Source organism: Protopterus annectens, chromosome 3.part1 (assembly GCF_019279795.1).
Source record: "Protopterus annectens isolate FY-2018-M chromosome 3.part1, PAN1.0, whole genome shotgun sequence".
In the NCBI taxonomy this organism is placed as follows: Eukaryota; Metazoa; Chordata; order Ceratodontiformes; family Protopteridae; genus Protopterus; species Protopterus annectens.
The window spans coordinates 534,069,655-534,091,920 of record NC_056732.1 but is presented as its reverse complement, the minus strand read 5'-3'; the positions used below and the strand labels follow the sequence as shown (position 1 = coordinate 534,091,920).

At 39.8% G+C, this 22,266-nt stretch overlaps 1 protein-coding gene across 1 annotated transcript in view; it reads left to right on the top strand.

The window, feature by feature from the left end:
- XYLB (xylulokinase) overlaps positions 1 to 22,266 on the top strand; it is a 1,259,970-nt gene that overhangs the window by 159,941 nt on the left and 1,077,763 nt on the right. The window contains exon 6 of the mRNA XM_044066952.1: positions 5,426 to 5,554. Within this exon, the coding sequence (XP_043922887.1) occupies positions 5,426 to 5,554 (129 nt within the window). The remainder of the gene's footprint in view (positions 1 to 5,425; positions 5,555 to 22,266) is intronic.

Here is a 22,266-nt window from a genome sequence, read left to right as displayed (position 1 = left end):
TAAGTAATAGGTTCTGTTTTAGATCCCATAGCAGCAACTGTGGGTCTAAATGGAGGGTCGGCTTGGTTCTCGTGAATCTTCGGAATACCGAAGATGGAGGGAATCAGTGTTTTCTCAACTCTTAAAAAATCAAAAATTGTTTTGTTAGTGGATCCTTGTGAAAACAAAGCATTCAAAACGTAATCAACTTTACTATAAGCAGTGTTGATTTTGTTCTTAGATAATGTGCTCATATGATAACATTTCTAACATTTTAAATGAGAAGTGCAGAATATCTCTAACTACTATTTTCTCTCCTTTGTCAGGTTTCATTACCTGTAAGCTCTTATCCCCATTTTGGTGCTTTAAAAACTACCTGTCATCAGGGAGGTAGATGTCAACAAACTTCTCTCTTTCTCTGTCTGTGAAGTTGTCTAAATTTACTTTCAAATGAAGATACCAAAGGGTTAGCAGGGGGTAAGAACACACTCAAACTCAGTTCATTAATATTAACTAGTCTGCCAGAGAAAGAAAAAAGAGTTTCATATTCAAATGTCTGGTGTATAATTTTAACCAAATAAGTACTTTAACAATATCCAAATAAAAATTGGGAAAAAAATGAAAACCTTGTTTGAATAAAGTCAGACAACAAGCAGGAAGTTGTATACAAGACAAACTAAACACATCAAAACCAGCACATTATAGCATGTTGTATTTTCCTTCACTACCACAACTGCTTAAATTGTAACAGGGCTTGTTAATGCATCATCACCCTTCCCTTCTCCTTGCCATCATCATTTGGAATAATTGTTCCTGTTGTGGTTCGAAACTGTTTCCTGGGATAGCCTGTGTCTTGACATGCTAGTTTAGTGGACTGTCTCACTTGAACCCTTTCTAAAAAAGAAGGAGAGGTTCACCACTGTTATCTACTGGAGGTTCAAAAATAACTGAGCTGTTGTCAGTAAATTCTCCACTATCTTAGCTTCACCCTGTTTATAAAAGGAGGGTGGCTTCGGATATGCACATTTCTTCTCATATTCATGTTTATTTCTGTCTAGTATACTAACCTTCCTTTTTTTACTCTGTTTAATGACATTGTCCACCCTCACAAAAATATTGTTATTTTCTTTAACAGAGTTAACAATTAAATCAAAAACTATTGCTTTTTTTCAATCTCTTAACTCAACATCAAGTCTATTTCTTGGGGTATAAAAATTCCTATGCAAACACTTTCAAGCAAAAAATCTTAAACCTTCTTGTTGCAGATTTGGGAGCCATACCTATGTCCTGCCCTTGTTCCCTTGTGAATTGCTTGTCCAATCTCTGTTCCCAACCTTTTCTAACTTACTCTGATTGATTCTTATAGTTATTGTGCAATATGGCGCTGGTGGTGCTGTGGTAGCGTTGTCACCTCACAGTAAGACGTTGTCCTGTTCGATTGTCAGCTAGAGCGTCTTCTGTGTGGAGACATGCGTGAATGGGCATACCTTTGTTGAAGGTTGTGCATCAGAGCCGGCAACTCGGTATGTAAAAATCTACTGCCAATCATTAGCGGACCGGAGTTCCGCTGTGGCGACCCCTAACCAGGAAAAGCCGAAAGACACAACAACAACTAATTGTCACTTTTTTTAACAGCGGCTTCTGTTCTAGATTCAGTTCAAAAGTCTACCAGAGCAGGGCTTTCACTTAGGATTCTCTGATCCCTTTCTCTTTGCCTATACTCTGATATCAATCCCTGATAGGGAAGGCATTCTCTACAAATCCTTAACTATATGTATCTTTCAGTCTAGTACTGTATGTGGAAAGACACTATGATATTCAAGGATTGGTATCATGAGCACTTTGTATAATGTGATTGAACATTTGACACCTCTTGCTGTAATATTTATATGTCAAAAAATGCAGTTGCTTCAATGCTTTGCATTGAATAGGCTCAACATGAACTTCAAAGAGAAACTTAGCTGAGATCATAATCCCCACATGTTTATAACAACTTTTGATAATACAAATGAACAAAGGTTATTGGCTTCTTTATGCTTGATTTTCCAAAAAGCATAATTTTTCACTTATTCTTTCTGAACTCCCCTTTTTGGTGGACTTTAGACTTCAAAAGTTATATAAGAGAAAGAAAATATTATGGTTAATTAACCTACAAGAAACATACCAGTAAGCCCATCCTATTTGGTCTTATAATAGTTAATAAAATCATCCTCACTATTTGTGAAAAACTAACCTAGCAGTCATCCGTGTACTTACGAATTCAGTAGTGGTTATCTACAGATCTGGTTCCAAATACTACATTAACTAATACAGGACTCAAAACTGATCCCTGAGGATCCCCCAGATCTAATTCTGATAGGACTGGACTTTGTTCCCTGAATCGTAACTACCTGGGACCTACCAGATAGCCAAGTTGTGATCTATGTGATTAAATATGGGTTAATAAATTCCTTCAGTGGTCTGTGAATCACAGAATGAGAAAGTTAAGTCAAATGATTTGGTTAAATCTAAATTGATCCCTTCTATGCTAAATCCCAAGTCTAAAGCCTTTATACTCTCATCATAGAAGCTTGCCAAGTTGGTTAAGTTGGAACATCCCTGAGTAAATTCTTGTTGAAATATATCCTGCATTTCAGAATTGCTTTCTTTATGTAGAATGGAATTAAGACTTTTTTCAAAGCACTTTCCTAAAATGAATGTTAAGCTTACTGGTCTGTATTTTTGCACATCAGATTTATTGCCTTTTTATAAATGGGGTTGCTGTGAGTTCTTTCCATGAATACAGGATAGTACATGTTTATAAAAATGTATTGAAAATGAAATACAATATAGGTTCAAGTATATTCAATGTATTAATAAGTAGAACCAGAGAGATTTTCTTGGGACCCATGGTAGCTGTATTACTGATAAAATTCAAGCATTTATAGAACTTTCTTATTATTGGATTTGTCGGCTAACAGATTTTCATAACCATTTTTTTTTAATTTGATATTTGTTTAAACTCCCTACCACAGTTATATAATCTTCCTTTAAACTTACTGGTATGTTTCTTGTAGGTTAATTAACCATAATATTTTCTTTCTCTTATATAAAGTTTGAAGTCTAAGGTCCACCAAAAAGGGGAGTTTTTTACTTTTTTTAACGGTTAGTAGGCTATGGAGTTCTTATAAAAATTCCTTCTTAGATGTCCTACCCAAAATTCTTCACCAATGTCTGCTTATGCCAGTCACTATTATGTATTGCTTCTGTTAAAGGCTTAAACTCTGGGAGTCCATAGCTGTATCTTTTAGAAGCTGGTTTAGAGTTGAGTGCCACATATAAATTAAACACAGTAGAGTAATGAACTGAAGACCCTCACAGAGTAGAAACATGCATCCTGTGTATCATAGCTGAAATGTTGGTGACAGTAAGCTTCTGATGTATTATTCCAGCTAGTTGCATTCAGATTTAATTGTCACTATCTATGATATGATAAAATATTAATAAACTCCTTTGCATAACAGTTGATCAAAATCAGATTAAACCAATTAATACAAGGGTAGTTGAAATCTCCCAGTAAAACGATATTATTTTTATTTGGGTGTAGATCTAGTTTAGATAAGAACTCCCAATGTCTACGAGCTTCCGTGCTTGGAGATTTGTAACATAATACAAAAGTAATAACTTTATTTTTCAAAATGTTATTTCATTGTACTGATATGTATTCAATTTTATAATTTATTTGTACTAAACTACAATCAAGGGTATTGTACATTTTTGATAAAGCACTGATGAAATGGGGCAGTACTACAACAGTTGTAGTAGTGTGCATGCTTTGTGTGGTAATTTGTCTTCAGCTTGAAAAGTTTGGCACTTTTTCCTTCTGGAACGTACAGTCATCTACATGTTGCAGTAGAACAGCTGCTCACAGTATAAAGAGTATTTTTCATTCATATGGTGGACTACACATTGGTTGTAAGGTACAGTGCTAGTCAAGAGTCTAATTTACCAAATGTATGTTGCATGTGCATATGTAAGGTAATAATGAAAGTGAAGATTGGACTTGATTATGCACAGTTGCTGTTTTTATTACTCCCTGGCTTGTCAAGATCATTTAAATGGTTGGCATTTACATTTGGTACCTGAAGGAAATAAAAAAAAAATCCTTTCTTGTTGATCAGTTGAATCCTTCAATATGTGAGTGTTTCATCACAAACTATCACAAACACAATTTAACTATAAATGTAAACTACACATACCCTCAAAAAATATATTTTTACAGGTGGAGCCCCTTGGCATATCCATGTGGGGGCAGATTTGTCCCTATATCTTTTTACTTAAACATATTAACATAGAATCAAACAGCTTCTGAAGGATAAACAGCCAGTAAAGGTGAAGAAAGTAGTTGCACAGTGATTTCAGTCTCAGTATTACAAATCAGAAACCTTTTCAGAAAGAGTAAAATCAGGGAAATAAGAATGGGGGAATAACAGCCAATCAGACAAACAATTGTAAAGTATGCAAATGACAACTACTTATGTTTACCGTATAAAAATAATGCAGTTGGTCTTTCAGTATGCTTGTTTTACCTTCTGTTTTATAGCAGCTTTGTGTGAACCAAAATTAGTTTTTGCAAACTGTGCAGTCAGCTGAGTGACATGTTTTGTTTGCTGCTCTGTTCCCCATCTTTGAAAAGTAAAATGGTTTTAAATAACTATTTGCTATCAAATGAAATGGTTTAAGGAAAGTACATTTTGATGCTTTAACATCAAGAACATTATAATATACACTGCTTATTCGTTTCTAATAAATGTTTTTATATGGTATATTTATCTAATGCATGAGGGCAGCTGTGGTGGTGCAGCGGTTAGCATTGCCACCTCACAGCAAGAGGTTCTCTGGTTCGATCCTCGGCTGGGGTGCCTTCTGTGCGGAGTCTGCATGTCCTCCCTGTGGTCGCGTCAGTTTCCTCTGGGTGCTCCGGTTTCCTCCCACATCCCAAAGACATGCTGTAGGTGGATTGGATACTCTAAATTGACCCTAGGTGTGAAGGTGTTTATGTGTGTGCCTTCCATGGAAGGTTGGGCGCCGGGCTGGCAACTCGACATCGTAAAACTCCACTGCCAATCATGAGCAGACAGGTGATCCGCTGTGGCGACCCCTAACCGGGAAAAGCCAAAAGAAGAAGAAGATTTATCTAATGCATGACACCCCAGAAAAAAATAAGCTATATTTTGGTGGTCTTTAATTGGACTAACTTATTCTGCTGTGTATATTTCTACTGTTACCTCTACAAAATGCATTAATCTTGCTACTTCCATCAGGTCATATACATTATTAGTATAGTACAGACTGCTTTATTTTCAGCTCTGGGCTGCAAAAAGTAATGTAATGTCAGTCAAGGAAGTTAAAAAAACAAACTTTATGAAGCACGTTTCCTGGATGTTCATTATCTTTTTCTCTTTAGTATTGCTTTGCTATAAAAGATAGCCCTATATGGATGGATTCAAGCACATCAGTAGAATGCCGTTCTCTAGAGGAAGCTGTTGGAGGACCACAGAGTCTGGCTGATATCACTGGTTCACGGGCTTATGAGGTAGGCATAGAAAATATGAATGTATATTGAAAATGTTGACTCCTTTTGCTTTGTTCAACACCCATGACATGTGTCATGCTGATTGGTGCAGTCTGAAGTTAAAGCTGATGGTGCTGGCAATACAGAATATATGTTGTGTCTTGTTAGTCGTACTGTCCAGGGCTAAATGCTACATGATGTCAGAAGCAGGCACAAGTAAGTCTTTTCACCTTTAAAATGGCACAGTTACAGTCTCCAGGAAGTGTATCTCTGGGCTGAGTAATTTCAGACCTGGAAATGTTGGATCTAGAAATGAACTTTACTCTTGACTGTGAACAGGTTATCTCAGTAGTGTGAAATGATACAGTGTGCTACATTGTTGCATTACAGAGAAAGAAGCCCTGAAGGTTTACAATGAGTTTTGAGAGGGAGGCAGAGAAGGTATTGCAGTGATGAGACAGAAGTTTCATAGTTAATGTGAGGTGAGGAAGCATCTGCACTCTTAACAAAAACAAAATGAAAACTCCAGCAAAGCTAGAACTTCCACTGAGTGACTTCCCCCAAACCTCTTGTATCAGAGGCACATGGGATATATGCAAATGATCCTTATGAACATCAGGTGTTTCAGCTAATGGCGATTCTAAATGCCCATGACTTGTTTCATCGTTTTAATGGACAATTTCAGGCCAGTAAAACCAAACCCCACTAGCTGTGCATATGCATATTTCGGCCTTGTTATGATCTCATCAGCACAGCACAAGCAGATTGTTTGACTAAGCATTAGAAACACAGGGCTATTATACCCAACTGATGTCCATTATCATTAGGGTCACTACAAAAATATCCCAAACAACAAACTAAAACAATGATTGAGAAGGTCACTGAAAACCAATCAGTAAAAACAAAATGAAAACTCCAGCAAATCTAGAACTTCCACTGAGTGTAAAAAAACACAGGGCTGTTATACCCAGCTGATGTCCATTATCATGTGTTTTTAATACTAAGTCAAACACTCTGCTTGTGCTGTGCTGATGAGGTCATAACAAGGTCAAAATATGCATATCCACAGTTAGTGGGGTTTGGCTTTATTGGCTTGAAATTGTCCATTAAAATGACGAAACAAGTTATGGGCATTCAGAATCGCTAATTAGCTGAACACCTGATGTTCATAAGGATCATTTGCATATATCCCATGTGCCTCTGATACAAGAGGTTTGGGAGGTCTCTCAGTGGAAGTTCTAACTTTGCTGGAGTTTTCATTTTGTTTTTACTGATTGGTTTTCGGTGACCTTCTCACTCATTGTTTTAGTTTGTTGTTTGGGATATTTTTGCAGTGACCCTAATGATAATGGACATCAGCTGGGTATAATAGCCCTGTGTTTCTAATGCTTAGTCAAACACTCTGCTTGTGCTGTGCTGATGAGGTCATAACAAGGCTGAAATATGCATATCCACAGCTAGTGGGTTTTGGCTGAAATTGTCCATTAAAACAATGAAACAAGTCATGGGCATTCAGAATCGCCAATTAGCTGAAACACCTGATGATCATAAAGATCATTTGCATATATCCCATGTGCCTCTGACACAAGAGGTTTGGGAGGTCACTCAGTGGAAGTTCTAGCTTTGCTGGAGTTTTCACTTTGTTTTTACTGATTCCATACAAATGAGGAAATACTGTATTAAAAAGTAGAGATATGATTGTGCCCCCACTATCACAGATGTTTTATATAATACTTGGCTTTCTGTTTAAAAATATATTGCAAAAAGAATTGCTAGGAACATCATTGCACTGTGCAGTATTTCATATGCATGGACATTTTGGTGGGTAATTTCTGCAGGTGAAGTTGCTTTCACCACTGGCTCAGAGTAACAAGATATATTATTAAAAAATCATGGAACACCAAATCAGTTGATGATAACATTATGCTATACTGTGCAGGGGTACCATTTTGCAAGGTACTCTATTTCCATAGGAGATACATTTTAATACTTTTGGTCAGTTTCTAAAATGTGTATACACACACACACACACACACACACACACACACACACACACACACACACACACACAAATATGTCTCAATAGCCACCTGTATACTTACTTAAATGAATACCCTGGTAATGCTCCTGAACATCTGAAGTGTTTAGCTGCTTTTCTGTATATATAGACTTCTCTGTTTCTTTAACTAAATAAGCTCTGCAAAGTTGTTTTATTGCATTCCTGCCTGTATTTCTGAGGTTTTTTGCACTTTTAAAGTTTGTTTTTGCTTAGTTTAACTGGTAGGCTACACACTCAAGTGCGCTAGCCGAATTAAAGCATTTACTGTAGCTTATTGGCCGTTTTGGGCCATTTCCTATCTCTTTCTAACCCCCCTGCTTTAATGCCAGCTTTAGCGCGCTTTTGCGCTTGTAATTTAAAGTTTGTCCTGTTTGTTGCATTTACCTGTTGAGGCTACACACTCAGGTGCGCTAGCCTGTGTTACATATTTATTGCATTTTTCTGCTGTTTGTTGCAAAAAAGAAAAAAAAATTATCCATGTTTCCCATCTTTCCTGACCTAGAGTAGTCCAAATACAGGCTTTGCTGTATTCTGGACTTTTGGAAAGTTCCTGTGTTGCCCATTTCCTTTCTTGGATAAAGTGAGGCTTCTTTGTTCACCAGTGGCAGTGGGGAGCTTGGAGCAGCCTATCTATCCCTGGAGGAGTGTTCCCAGCACAAGAATCTGGTAGTTCCTGTGTTGCCCATTTCCTTTCTTGGATAAAGGAAGGCTTCTTTGTTCACCAGTGGCAGTGGGGAGCTTGGAGCAGCCTATCTATCCCTGGAGGAGTGTTCCCAGCACAAGAATCTGGTAGTCTATTGGCCGTTTTGGGCCAATTTTTAGCTCTTTCAAGTCCCTCTGTATAAAACCCACTTTGGCATGGTTTTTGTGCTTGTTACTACTCAGCCAAGTTCCTTGTGGTCCTGCAGAGTGGTTCTAGCAGCAGAGAGGCTAAAAGAGCGACTGCTAATCTGATAAAAGTGTTTGTTTTCCTGCTACTACCTGGGCGACTGTCCAATCTAGCTAAACTGCAAGTATTTCTGCTTCTTGAACTGTTTTAAACTGTTTAAAGTTGTTTTTGCACCTGCACTTTTAAAGTTTGTCCTGTTTGTTGCTTTTACCTGTTGAGGCTACACACTCAAGTGCGCTAGCCTGTGTTACATATTTATTGCATTTTCCTGCTGTTTGTTGCAAAAAAAAAAAAATTATCCTTGTTTCCCGTCTTTCCTGACCTAGAGTAGTCCAAATACAGGCTTTGCTGTATTCTGGACTTTTGGAAAGTTCCTGTGTTGCCCATTTCCTTTCTTGGATAAAGGGAGGCTTCTTTGTTCACCAGTGGCAGTGAGGAGCTTGGAGCAACCCATCTATACCTGGAGGAGTGTTCCCAGCACAAGAATCTGGTAGTCTATTAGCCGTTTTGGGCCAATTTCTAGCTCTTTCAAGTCCCCCCTGTATAAAACCCGCTTTAGCGCGGCTTTGCGCGATTTTGCGCATAGCGCAGCATCAGGCAGTGCTGCTTAATTGGGTTTAAACCATTCTCGGCTCCACAAAGTCTGCTCTTCACTTTTTCCCTTAGAACTGATCTAGTTCTCATAATAAACACCCTATTCCCACTCTAAAGCCTGGCACTTGCTCACTAAAGAAATTATATAAGTCAGTACTAAAAAATTAAAAGCACTACACCCTCACAAACTCACCTTGAGTACTTTGTTCCCCATTGGCCCTTTTTTCAATTATAAAGGAATTCCCAATACTATTCTAGCATGTCCAAAGGTCAGTTGTCAATCTCCTCTCCGGTCCAGCTGGTGAATCTGGGAATCATGTACACAGACAACCCTCTCCTCCTCCCAACAAATTCCAACACATGTGAGAGATGCAACCATATAGCCAAACTGGAGGCTAAGCTCTCTCAACTCAGTACTGGAGTAACCAGTCAGGAGGAGAAGGAAACCACACTCACTACAATTCCAGTCTCACACAGACCTACCACGACAGCAAACCAAACACATAAACACACAAAAACATACTCTGAGGCTCTAAATAAAAATCTGCCTAAGCAGCAGAGACCTCCAAAGCAGACACCCAAGCAACCGCTACCCCAAAACAAAACACGTACAACACATAGCTCACAAAGCCAGTGTGCCGAACAGTCACAGCCCTTAAGGCTAAACAACACACCTGATACACTTGTAATAGGTGACTCTATCGTCAGGTACACTGACATCCCGCTCGCCAGGCTAAACAAGGAAAAGGTCACGGTGAGCTGCCTGTCAGGCGTTAGGATCCGCCACATAACACAAGCACTCAGGTCACTGCAAGGCAAGTACAAATATGACTCTTTCATTGTCCATGCTGGTGTGAATGACCTGAGACGTACCTCCCTGGACTACATGAAAAGAGACATAGAGGAGCTCTCTGAGCATGTAGCCCAGGCCGGTATGACCCTGACCTTGAGTAGTATCTTACCCTCACCAAGAGTGATGCCACAATATGAAGACAAGATGATCAATTTCAACAATTGGCTAAAGTATTGGTGTCATTCAAAGGGGATCCAATGCCTGTCTGCCTGGGATGACATGCTCGACAAGCCACGTTGCTTCGCTAGGGACGGCTTGCACCTGTCACCCCTGGGCTTTCGGATATTGGCAAAGGCTCTTGCCACCCCCATAGTGCCTTTTTTAGGCAAGGCTCAAAAGACAAACCCACCTCCATAGGTATCACAAGGGATAAGAAACTAAGATTAATGCTACTCAGCGCCAGAAGTCTAAACCTCAAGATGCATGCACTCAAAACTCTCCTTAGCATGGAGAACATCGATATCTGTGCAGTAACAGAAACCTGGTTCAAGGCTCCCGGGAGCACCCCAACACTACCAGGTTATACCTCATAGCATGTTTTACGGCCCCAAAACTTGGACCAAACCACAAAAGGAGGGGGAGTATCAATATTCGTCAAAGATACCCACACCTCCAGGTTGGTGGCACAGCACGAAGCATCAGAGACTATCCATGTGCAACTAACAGTGGGTAAAACTGCCTTCCAGTTTATAGCCTGCTACAGACCACCCTCCCAAACCCAGGAGCCCCACTCGGCCTTCCTGAGAACACTGGAAAATATGAAGGTCTCTCCAAACACCATTATATTGGGCGACTTCAGCCTACCCTAACATAGACTGGGAGCATTACTCTAGCTCCAACACCCTAGCCCAAAGGTTCCTAGAATTTATAAACTCAAATGCTATGGAACAGCTTGTTGCCACTCCCACAAGAGGGGAAAACATACTGGACCTGATCATCACCAACATGGGGACTCTATGCTCCAGACCAGAAGTGTATCCCTCACTGGTAAGATCAGACCATAAACTAATCTCACTAGATATTCACATCCCGACCCCAGCCCCTGCCCATAAAACCACAATGAAAAACTTCTCTAAAGCAAATTTCACACTCCTCAAAACCGAGCTGGAATCCTTCAAAGTCCCCGGGCCTGTGGAAAATACAGCCCAGACCGCAGAATCCTTTATAAACGCATTCTATGAACACCTTCAGGAATGCATGGATCATGCAATCCCAAATAAAACCAAGACCCAATCCTCCAAAGTTAGGTGTCCTGTCTGGTGGACCCCAGCCATAAACAAACTATACAATAGAAGGAGGAAGCTACTACATGATAGAGCAAAATCCCAAAAAGGGAAGGCATCTCTGATCAGTATTAGCAAAAAACTACGGGCACTCATAAAATTGTCTAAGGCCAGCTTCGAGAGAAAAATTGCACAGGACACTAAGGATAATCACAAGGTTTTATTTAGTTATGTTAGGAACCTGATTGGGAATTCCCAGATATGCTCAGAATTAGTCCAAAATGACAAAAAATACACCAAACCCACAGACATTGCCAACATCCTAGCTGACAGGTTCAGCGCAAACTTCTCCCCCCCTTCCCCACCAAAAGGGCAAATATCTATACAGCAGAGTGCTGCCCCCCTGACATCTCAGATGCTCAGGTAAGAGCTGCCCTCTCCAAAGCAAAAAACACAGCATCAATGGGACCAGACAGTGTCCCGGGCTGCGTCCTACATGAACTCTAAGAAAAACTAAACCCAAACATAAAACTACTGTTCAATCTCAGCCTTACTGCAGGATATGTACCCAAAGAGTGGCGTACAGCAACAGTGGTCCCTCTCCACAAAGGTGGTGCCTCAACGAATCCTGGAAACTATCACCCCATAAGCTTGACTAGCTTGGTCTGCAAAGCTATGGAAAGGATCATCATGGACCTGATAAATAATTGGGGACCTACTGACACTGGATCCTACCCAGTTTGGCTTTGTTAAGGGCAGATCCTGCCTCTTAAACCTGGTCGATTTCTTTGAAACCATCACCAAGGCCATTGATGAGGGGAAGGTGGTCCACACAGCCTATCTGGACCTTGCAAAAGCCTTCGATACAATACCCCACTCGGGCATTATAGATAAGCTCACCAGCTTAAATATAAACCCCTATGTCACTAGATGGGTTGCAAACTGGCTCAAGGACAGAACCCACATGGTTAGAATTGCTGGAGCCATGTCAGACTCCAAACAGTTACAAGTGGCGTCCCACAAGGCTCAGTCCTGGGACCTCTCTTGTTCGGTATATATTTCTTGGAGGTGCAGGCTAACATGAAAGGACTGTGGCTGACCAAGTTCGCAGATGACTGCAAACTGGGCGCCATAATAGACTCTCCAGCCGACACAAGCATCCTACAAAAGGGCCTCATAGAAACAGACAACTGGTGCCAGAGCCATGGCCTCAAGCTAAACGCTAAAAAGTGTATAGTTATCCCCTTTGGCAAAAACAAAGTGCCCACAAATTACCACATAGGTGGTAATCCATTAAGTAAGGAAGAAGTAAGTAGGGACCTGGGGACCCAAGTTGATAGCAATCTCTCATTTGACAATCACGTGGCCAAAGTGGTTAGAAAAACATTTTATATAGCCCACCTAATCATGAAGGGATTCACATCTAGATCAGGGGAGGTCATCGTGCCTCTTTACTCATCCCTCATCAGGCCCATAATTGAGTACAATGCCCCTTTTGGGATGTACCTTACCAGACACCTGCAGCAACTGGAAAGACCCCAAAAGTTCTTCACCAAGAGGATCAAAGGGCTCAAACAGATGCCATATGCTGCCCGGTTAAAGAAACTCCAGCTCTACTCAGTGGCATACCGCCTGCTCAGAGGCGATCTGTGCCTGACGTATAAAGCCATGTCCAACCCAGAATTAATGGACATGCTGCACCTCAGAAAATCCAAATCCCATCAAGCTACTTGAGCCTCAGCACTGAAATAAATAGGACATGCTGAAGGGACAGATTCATAACCCAGAGGCTCCCTTCACTCTGGAATAAAATCCCAGTCCAGGTTAGGCAGAGTCCCTCACTGACTCTCTTCAACAGGAATCTTGATGAGTGGATGGGAGATAGTAGGTTTACCCCGGGTATCACTTCTGTGTCACTGTTAGACAGAGGCACAGTATACTAACCTCGAAAAAGGGCATAGCAAAATTGATTTAAAATGGGTGGCGAAAGCCAAACGCACTCTGGCTAGGCTTATAAATGCCCTAGGGCAGATAGCCTAGTAAGAACCTATGAACCCTGGCTGCAGACAGTCTGGTATATTCACTACCACACAATCCCCCTCTGACCTCTTTATCATCTTCTGTAGATCTTTGAGAAATTGCAAAGTAGTTCATAGATTCATAGGTGTTTACTAGGCTAACGACCACAAGGGCCTTTTTAAGCCTAGTCATGCATCCCAAACCTCTGACAAGTTCTGATACCCCTAATAAGTGTAATCATGGGCCTGGGAGATGAACCATTTACAGGTTACCTGTTAGCATCGGAGACATAGGTGCCAAACCAAGGATGAATTTCCGGTTTCCCATCCAATTGTTCAAGTTGCACTTAAATTGGATTAGGGAGGAACTCTGCTTCACATGGTTGAGGAGCCTGTTCCAGAGATTGGATAGTCTCTGGGATACATACCTGTCTCTCCAGCAAGTCATATTTATATCACAGGCAAGGTTTAAGTCTTTAGAATGGGTAATTCTGGTACTGTTTGTTTTGTGGATATGCAGGAGGTCCGTCAGAGTGGGGTCTGACAATGCCCTGTATGCCAGGCATAGATCTCCCCTCAAAAGCCTGTAGGAGACAGAATACAGGGATAGGGTCTTGAGGCAGTCTGCATAGGACATATTACTTATGCCCTGTATTCTTTTAGTGAAGAACCTCTGGGGACATTCCATTTGTTGGATATGCCTGGTTAGGTATATACCAAAGAGGGCATTGTTCTCCATGATAGGTCTGATGAATGCCGAATACAGTGAAACAATGACTTCCTTGGACTTAGATAGCATACCTTTGTTTATAAGTTGCGCAACATAGAATGATTTCCTCACCACTGTAGACACGTGATGATCAAAGGCTAGATTACTATTTATGTGTGTCCCTAAGTCCCTGACTACTGAGTCAATTCTAAGGGGTGTGTTGTCAATATGATAGTTACCAGGGATGGATGACTTCCCAAAGTATACTATTATGCATTTCTTGGCATTTAGTTTTAGTCCATGACTGACATCAGTTGTTTGTCTCTCAGCCCTTCCTGGAGAACATTTGTATCAATGTGGGATTCAGTGACAGCTCCTGACTTGCAGTCATCTGCAAATTTAGTCAGCCAGAGATCACTGACATTAGCCTTGACTTCTGTGAAGTAAATGCCAAAAAGGAGCAATCCAAGGACTGATCCCTGAGGGACTCCTCTTGTGACTGCCCTCTTTGTGGAGGTGGACTCCCCAATTCTAACTTCCTGGGGTCCTGTCTGTGAGCCAGTTGGCCATCCACTGGATGACACAGGTTTGTACTTAACCTCTTCAGTTTGTCAACAATGCCCGAGTGGGATATTGTGTCAAATGCCTTGGCCAGGTCAAGGTAGGCAGTGTGAATGATTTTGCCTTCATCCATTGCTTTGCTGACATTCTCAAAAAAGTCCACCAGGTTGAGTAGGCGTGATCTGTCCATTACGAAACCAAACTGGGTTGGGTCCAGTGTTTGGAAGTTTACTATATCTCTATTGATCATCTCCATGATAATTCTTTCTATGGCTTTACATATAAGACTAATGAGACTTATGGGTCTGTAGTTTCCAGGGTCTGTCAATGGCCCACCTTTGTGCAGAGGGATGACTGTTGCCGTTCTCAATTCATGACGCACAAAGCCTCTTTGGAGGCTACAGTTAAATAGCAATTCCAGAGGCCATGATAGGTCATGTTTCATGCTATTTAAAAGGCATCCTATATTGTCTGGCCCATTGATGAACTGTTCTTGGTCTTAGAGAGAGCATTAAGGACCTGCTCCCTAGTGATAGTAGAGGGAGTTATATTTGATATTTCCTGAGGGAAGGTTGAGGGGGAGAGAGAAGTAACGTTGGAGGTGAATTTATCAGCCAGGAGGTTTGCTCTATCTTCTTGCTCAATATAGGTGGCTGCATTTACAATTAGCTTTGCACACAATTGTGTATTGCCTTTGAGGTTGCAGACATAGCTAAAGAATGCTTTGTGGTTGTCCTTGGCCTGGGAGGCCAAACTTGTCTCAAATTTTGCTTTGGTAGACTTTATTTGTCCTCTGAGTTGTGTATTTAGTTTAATTAGAGTGCTTTTATCCTGTTGGGTGTTGCACCTCCTATTTTTTGCCATGATTTTCTTCCTCCTGTTATACATCTGATTGATTTTGTGATTCAACCAGGGTGGCTTGTTTTTTGAGTTAGTTCTATACTTCTTCTTGGTGGGTACAGCTGCCTCTATACAGCTATTAACATGCTTGTACAGGGTTTCTGTGAACAGTTCTGCAAAGGCAAAAGTGTTCTTAGGGGGCTTGAAATTTTGCCAGGTTCTCACTTAACAGCAGGAGGTTAGCCTTAGAATAGTTCCTGAATATTCCCAGTTTAGCTGGGGGTCCACATTTTATTTTTACTTCAAAGGAGACCATTTTTGGCCTGACCTTACCAGGGAAGGCATTACAGTAGGGGCTGCGCAGCACTCTCCCATATTAGTGAGGACCAGATCCAGTATGGTTGCACCCCTTGTTGGTGTATTGACTATCTGGTCCAGGGAGTTTGTGTTTACAAAATCCATAAAACTCTGTGCATATATGTTTGATGTCATATAGGATTCTCAGTTAATAGTGGGGTAAATAAAGTCACCCATGAATATGGTATTGAGTTGGATGGTTAGTGTTTCTAATACGTTTAAATACATGGTATGGGTTTCTTGGGTCATAGAGGGGGACCTATATCTTGCAAGGAAGTGGTATTGGATTTTACCTATGGTGATTTGAACATGGAGCAGCTCAAGTGCATTGTCCTGTTTGACCAGTCTTGAAGTATATTTATTTTTGATGTAAACAGAGACCCCTCCACCTTTAGTCCCTGCCTGTGAAGTAGCTGGCCTAAATGTGTGTAAGGCATTATAACCTTGTACTGTTGGTGTGCTGTCCATGGCTTTAAACCATGTCTCTGAGACTGCACAGATATCAGCATTCTCTATGGTAAAGAGAGCTTCCAGTGAGTGGAGTCTTTTATTTAGACTCCTAGCATTGAGCAGTAATACTTTTAGATTTTATTGGTTTTGATTTGCTATGTCAGAAGTACTTTCAGTTTGGCATTGCCTAAAAAAGGCACTATGGGGGAAGACAATGATTTAGCTAATATTCAAAAGCCTAGAGGGGACAGGTGCAGACCATCCCTGGCAAAGCAGCATGGCCTGTTGACCATCTCCTTCCATGCTGACAAATATTTCACCCCCTTAGAATGACACCAGAAACTAAGCCAATTATTAAAGTCAATCATCTTTTGTTCATATTGTGGCATCATCCTTGGAGAAGGTAAAATGATGCTCTGTGCTAGGCTCATACCAGCCTGAGACATGTATTCCAAAAGCTCTGTGATGTCTCTCTTCATATAGTCTAGGGAAGTACATCTCGGGTCATTTACTCCCACATGGACTAAGACTGAGTCATATTGGTAATTGTGATCCAGTGACCTGAGTGCATGCGTAATGTGGTGGATCCTAACCTCTGATAAGCAACTGACCGTAACTTTCTCCTTACTCAGCCTGGTGAGAGGGGCATGAGTGTGTCTCACAATGGAGTCTCCAGTGACTAGATTGTTGGATTGTGTGGTGACTTGCCTTATGGGCATAGAGGTAGAGGCTCCATGAGATGTAGCTCTGTTTGTTGATGTGGGTGTTGTTTTGAAAGAGTGCATTTGGGGCTGTTGAAGGTATTTCTTATGTGCACTTTGTCTAGGAGGTCTTTGTGATTTAGGACGGTTTCATATAAGTGCCTCAGTACATGTGGGTCTATATGTCTGCTTTGAATTGTGTGTGATGGGTGTACCATGTGAACTACTGGCAACCTTATTGACAACTATGTGGACAGTGCTTGTCACTGCAAACTAGTTGTCCTGTGTGTAACTAGATATTGGAGAAATTTCAATTGTGCTTTTACAGGAAAAATGTCACTCAATGTGTCTGAGTCTATACAGAGCACTGCCAAACACTTGAGGGGAAGCTAATATGTAGACCCTGAAAATTTAAGGATGAAGTATTTAGACAGATATTCTGAAGTTAGAAAGAAATCAAGCAGTACTTACTGAAAACAAAGAATTAGCTTGTTAAGAATGATGAAAAGAGGGGAGTCGCATGAATGGCTACTGCCTGGCTACTACTAATGCTGGTCTCACCACAGCTTCACTCTGTTGGGGATACAGTACTTCTTTACTTCTTCTCTCACCAGAAGCCAAATGTTAGCACCAACCCCAAGAAGAGAAGCAGGCCACAGCCTGTTTGGTGAGCCACAGTCTTGTCCCAGATGATGCAGGGGTCTGTAGGTTTGTAGCTTTTTTCTGGCAGATGCCTTGAGTAGCAGCCAGACCAATCAGGTACATTAAGTGCAGACACTCACTCTCCAACCAGAAAGAATCAGGAATCCATGAACTCTACTTCTACTCTCACCAGGATCAGAATATAAGCACAGATTCCAAGTTGTCACCTATAAAGCAGTTATTAGGCTTTCTGGTGATCAGCAGTCTCCAAGAAATAATATCACTGTAGTCCTTCTCTCACCAGGAGAAAACAGAAGCACTAATCTCAAGATGACTACTGAGAGGCAGAATGTGGGCTCCCCAGTAACTGGTGGTCTTGCAACAGATGCTAAAATAAAGATAAGATTTAAAAAAATGGTTTATCCTAAACACTGCAGTGTGCACTAAGCAGTTAGATATGAAAATGGGTAACTTGTCTAAAAAGTTAAGTTTTAGTGCAGAACCACTATTTTTAAAAGGGCAAGATAGATTGAAAGGGGGTGGGGACTTTTGTATTCTGGTACTATGGAATACAGTAGGATAGCCAATAAATTTAAATAGATGAAGGGGAGTGATTTCACAAAATGACAATTTTGAGCTTACTCACACCAGCCAGTAAAAGCGGAGAGGAAATAAGATATATGGTCAAATTAACATCAGGGGCAGGTAAATAGAATGATAGTAGTGTTTAAGAACACAACAGTAACAGGTCTGGAGGGTGGGAAAAATTTCTGTCTGACTTGCAAGAGACAGGACTGTGGTCTCTTTTCAAGTTTTAATATGCACTTAAAAGCAGAATACAAGTAAAACACAGTATAAAGAAAACAAATCAGAAAAAGGCAAGAAAGTAATACAAACTACAAGAAATAAAAAGCAAACTAACCTTTCCCTCAAAGCAACCTGTTGCAGAGTTGGAACCAAGGGAAATATAGAAAAAAAGGCTACATTATACAGAACACCAACCATGACGATTTTATCAGGAGTTTTCTAAATTTTAACCTAAAATGCAGCTAAAAGTTAATAAATAATGGAGACCACAGGTAGGGATTCAGAGAGAAAATCTCATTTCAATCTAGGATATTGCTGCCTGTGGATGCAAGAGGCACACAGGAATGCATGGGGTGACAACATTCAAGTTACCTTTTTTTATTATTAATTAAAATGTAATTGTACTTTTTTACCATGCTCAGAGATTGCATACTAAGCTAAATATACAGCAGTTCTGCAATTTGTAGATGCAGTATTTTAAGTAAAATATTTAAAGTTGTGGACAAGTATATTCATCTTGGCAATCAAGGGAACATTTCTGATCATGCAGGTTCTTCTAGGCTACAAATAACTCAGATTTCCACTTGAATATGCTCATGTAGGGCTCATGTTAAAGTACCATCTATCAAATCTGCACTATATGAACATCTAGTCAAATCTAAATGCTGATTCTTTCAGGCTTAGTCAATAGAGTTCTTCTTGAGTATACCTTAACAAAGTCCTTTATATTAGTCCTTCACCTTTGGAAGTTGCTCTTTACAACCCAGTGATTATAAATCTGCAAATAGAATCTTTACTGTTAGTACTAAATATACTTTGTATAAAAAGTGTGTTTTATCAACTCATGTGGTCTGCTTCTCCAACTTGTATCTATTTACTTGTTTTCATCATTCTGTATCTTTTCATGTACTTGTTTTCATATTCTGTATCTTTGCATGTACCTTTTTTGCTGCTATAAATCTGTGTATTTTGTTATACCTTCTGGTACTTGTGTTATGACTGAAAATGGTCAGTAGAATGAAAAGGGTCAGTAAACCAGTTCTCCAACCCAGTTAACAAATAGAAAATAAGTAATTAAATGAATAAATAGATGTAGTAGATTGATTGTTTTCCTTTTTGTCCAGGTTATGTTCTTTTTATCTAGTTTTATGTTCAGTCACTTGTAACTTGGTAAGTTTATTCATTTATCCAGTGTGACTTACTAAGTTGCATTTTCAGTGATTTCTACTTTGTTGAGCAGTTCCTACTTTTCTCTGTCTGCAAGTCTCAGTGAGATGCCTTTTTCCTCAACCTGGATTCTTACTGGTAAAGAAGGTAAATGTTTGTGTGAACAAAGCATTGGCAAAGATTACATATTCCACAAAGCAGCAGCCCATACACCTCTTTGAACATAAATAAAAAGGGCTACAGACAATGAAATCCATAAAGATACTGTGGCCACAAGAACAAAGATTAATACAAACATTTGTTAACAGTGGACAGTGAAGCAGTTTTTCTGTACCAAAAGAGGGCCCACATAAATAGCAAGTTTATAAGTTGTAAAAGAACTGACTGTTGCTGTCATTTTGTAATGAAACGTTAACATTGTTCTGCATAGTAAGATCCTGTACACAAAGAAACATAAGTAAAACGTTAAGTAGTGGCATTTTAAAAAAATTGTAAAACATTTGTACTTAAAAGTTAAATGAAACTTTGAATAACTTTTTCACCAGTATTTAAAAGGTTATATCACAAAGTATGCATGTGAGGAAGGAACGTTTATTTATTTACAACCTATGAACTATGTATGCTATCAAGCTAGGATAATTCTGTATAAAACAAAGAACTGGGAGATGTACTAATTATAAAATGTAAGGTTTGTCAGAAAGAAACATTTCCTTAAAAAATTTACTAGACATATCTTGAGAGAAGTATATATTGTAAGACATAAGCTATGTAATCTGAGAATCTGTCACAGTCTGATTCATCTTCTTCACCACTTGGACTCAAGTCTGCTTGGAACCAATGGGAACTTTCTCAAGTTTCAAGTCCTCACGTTACCCATAACACTGCTTCCCCTTCACTCTCCAGATGTTTGCTGCTTATTGCTCTAACATAATTATAAATAGCCCAGGTTTCATTATTTACTTTGGTAATTTTTTTCTGCCTGAAACTTTGATGTTTTTCATCATGTCAACATTTCTGTGCTATAGGAGTCTTTTGTTGTGAAAATTCCAGTACTTCTAAACTGGATCATTTTGCTGTTTAGCTTTTCTCTCCTAGGCCACTGATCAGCTGCTTTTTGCCTACCTTTGTCAACATTTCTTATATAGTTTTATTTTGTCCTTTTGATTTGGGATTGTGTTTGCTATTGCAGGCTTGATATTGTATTTGCTAGGCAGTTTTCTTGCTTAGCTGTAGTTAATGCTAGAAACATAACAGTTTAAAAATGTGTGTGTTCCAACAGTAAACTCCTGCTACATAATTGGCAGTTGAGGTCTGTAACTTGCTTGGCTGCTTCTTGCTTACAAGGTCACGGTGATAAACATAAATATTTTGAGAAATGTAGACTGATAGATAATAGAAACCAGTGGTGGCTGGTGACTTCAAATTAAAGGCGGGCTGCAGGAGACAGCGGAATGGGTGGGGCCAGTGGGACTGGGTGTGGCCAACTAGAAAGAGGTGGAGCTATGCTCAAAACCACAACAACTGAAACTTTAATTAAATATGCTGCCCTGGGTGCCAAACAGTCATTATGAGAGTCCAATCAAGACAAAATGAAGTGTAGAAGAAAAAAAAATATTTCAATGCATTGGCTACATGACAACTTACTTAATATCTAGATGGAAACACAGGTTGTGAGGCATGAAAAAATAAATTACTTTTTAAATACATTACTGGAATGCCAGTCAAAATCAAGTATTAAAAAAAACAAGCAGCACTCAACTCAAACCACTGCTCCTTGCACTGCAGCTCTAATTATAATTTATATTCATCTTTATAAAATTACCAAGTAACATGCTGAAAGTAGCAATCTCTGTGATCCCCCACTTGTAAAAATGCTTCTTATCCAAAAAAGACCTGCTGCCTGATCTACTTGTTTCATGGGGAAGACATGATCAAAGTAAAAAATGAACAGCAAACAAGAAACAAGTTCAAGATAAATTGCTTAAAGGATTCCTGCACAAGTTATGGACTACACATGATAGATTGGCATTCTGTTTAGTTTGCGGGTAAAGCCTGCTAAGATGACTGCAAGTTTCCAACAAAAGATGACTGCAAGTCTCTAACAAATGTAATGAGCTTCTGAAAATACTGTAATCCTGTCCTTTATTACAAATACTGTCATATGCATTTCAATACCCAAGGCTTATACATTATCTAGTTATGTAAATATTCTCTGCATGGCAACAATGAAAAGGCTTTCAATGCTGGTAATTCTTTAACAGTATGCTTATTAAAGCTTACTTGCATCTTACAATCTCCGACAAGCTTACCTGATATCATTAAATCATTGCTACTTAAACACAGAGCAACAGGGCACTGCGACAGCATGCATTTCCTGAATAATAAGAAGCATAAATCAACAGTATAAAAATATGACCGAAAACCAGAACATTCTGCAAAATCAAGGACAGATGAAAAGCCATGGTTGTACTTGTGGTCTACCTTGGATGGGGGAATACTCTGCACACTTACACTGCATAATTGCTCCTTGCGTTCCTTGGACACATCCAGAGCCACTACAATGGGGAGTGGGGTGCAAACAAGTATGTCACAATTTAAAAATTCTCTGGCTGACGGTGATGGCTCTGACACTCATACCTCTCAATTTCAGAGCAAGAAATCTGGACAAAGCCATACATAGAACTAGGAGTGGGACACAGTCACAAAAATAAGGACAATTTTTAAATATTACTCTTATAAACTTAGAAAGATAATATAACAGTAGTAGGTCTTGCATTAGTATGAATTTTCTGAAGGGTATGAAATCTCAAACTCAAATGTCTGCCATTATTTTCTAACTTCAATCTTTAATGACTTGCCCAAA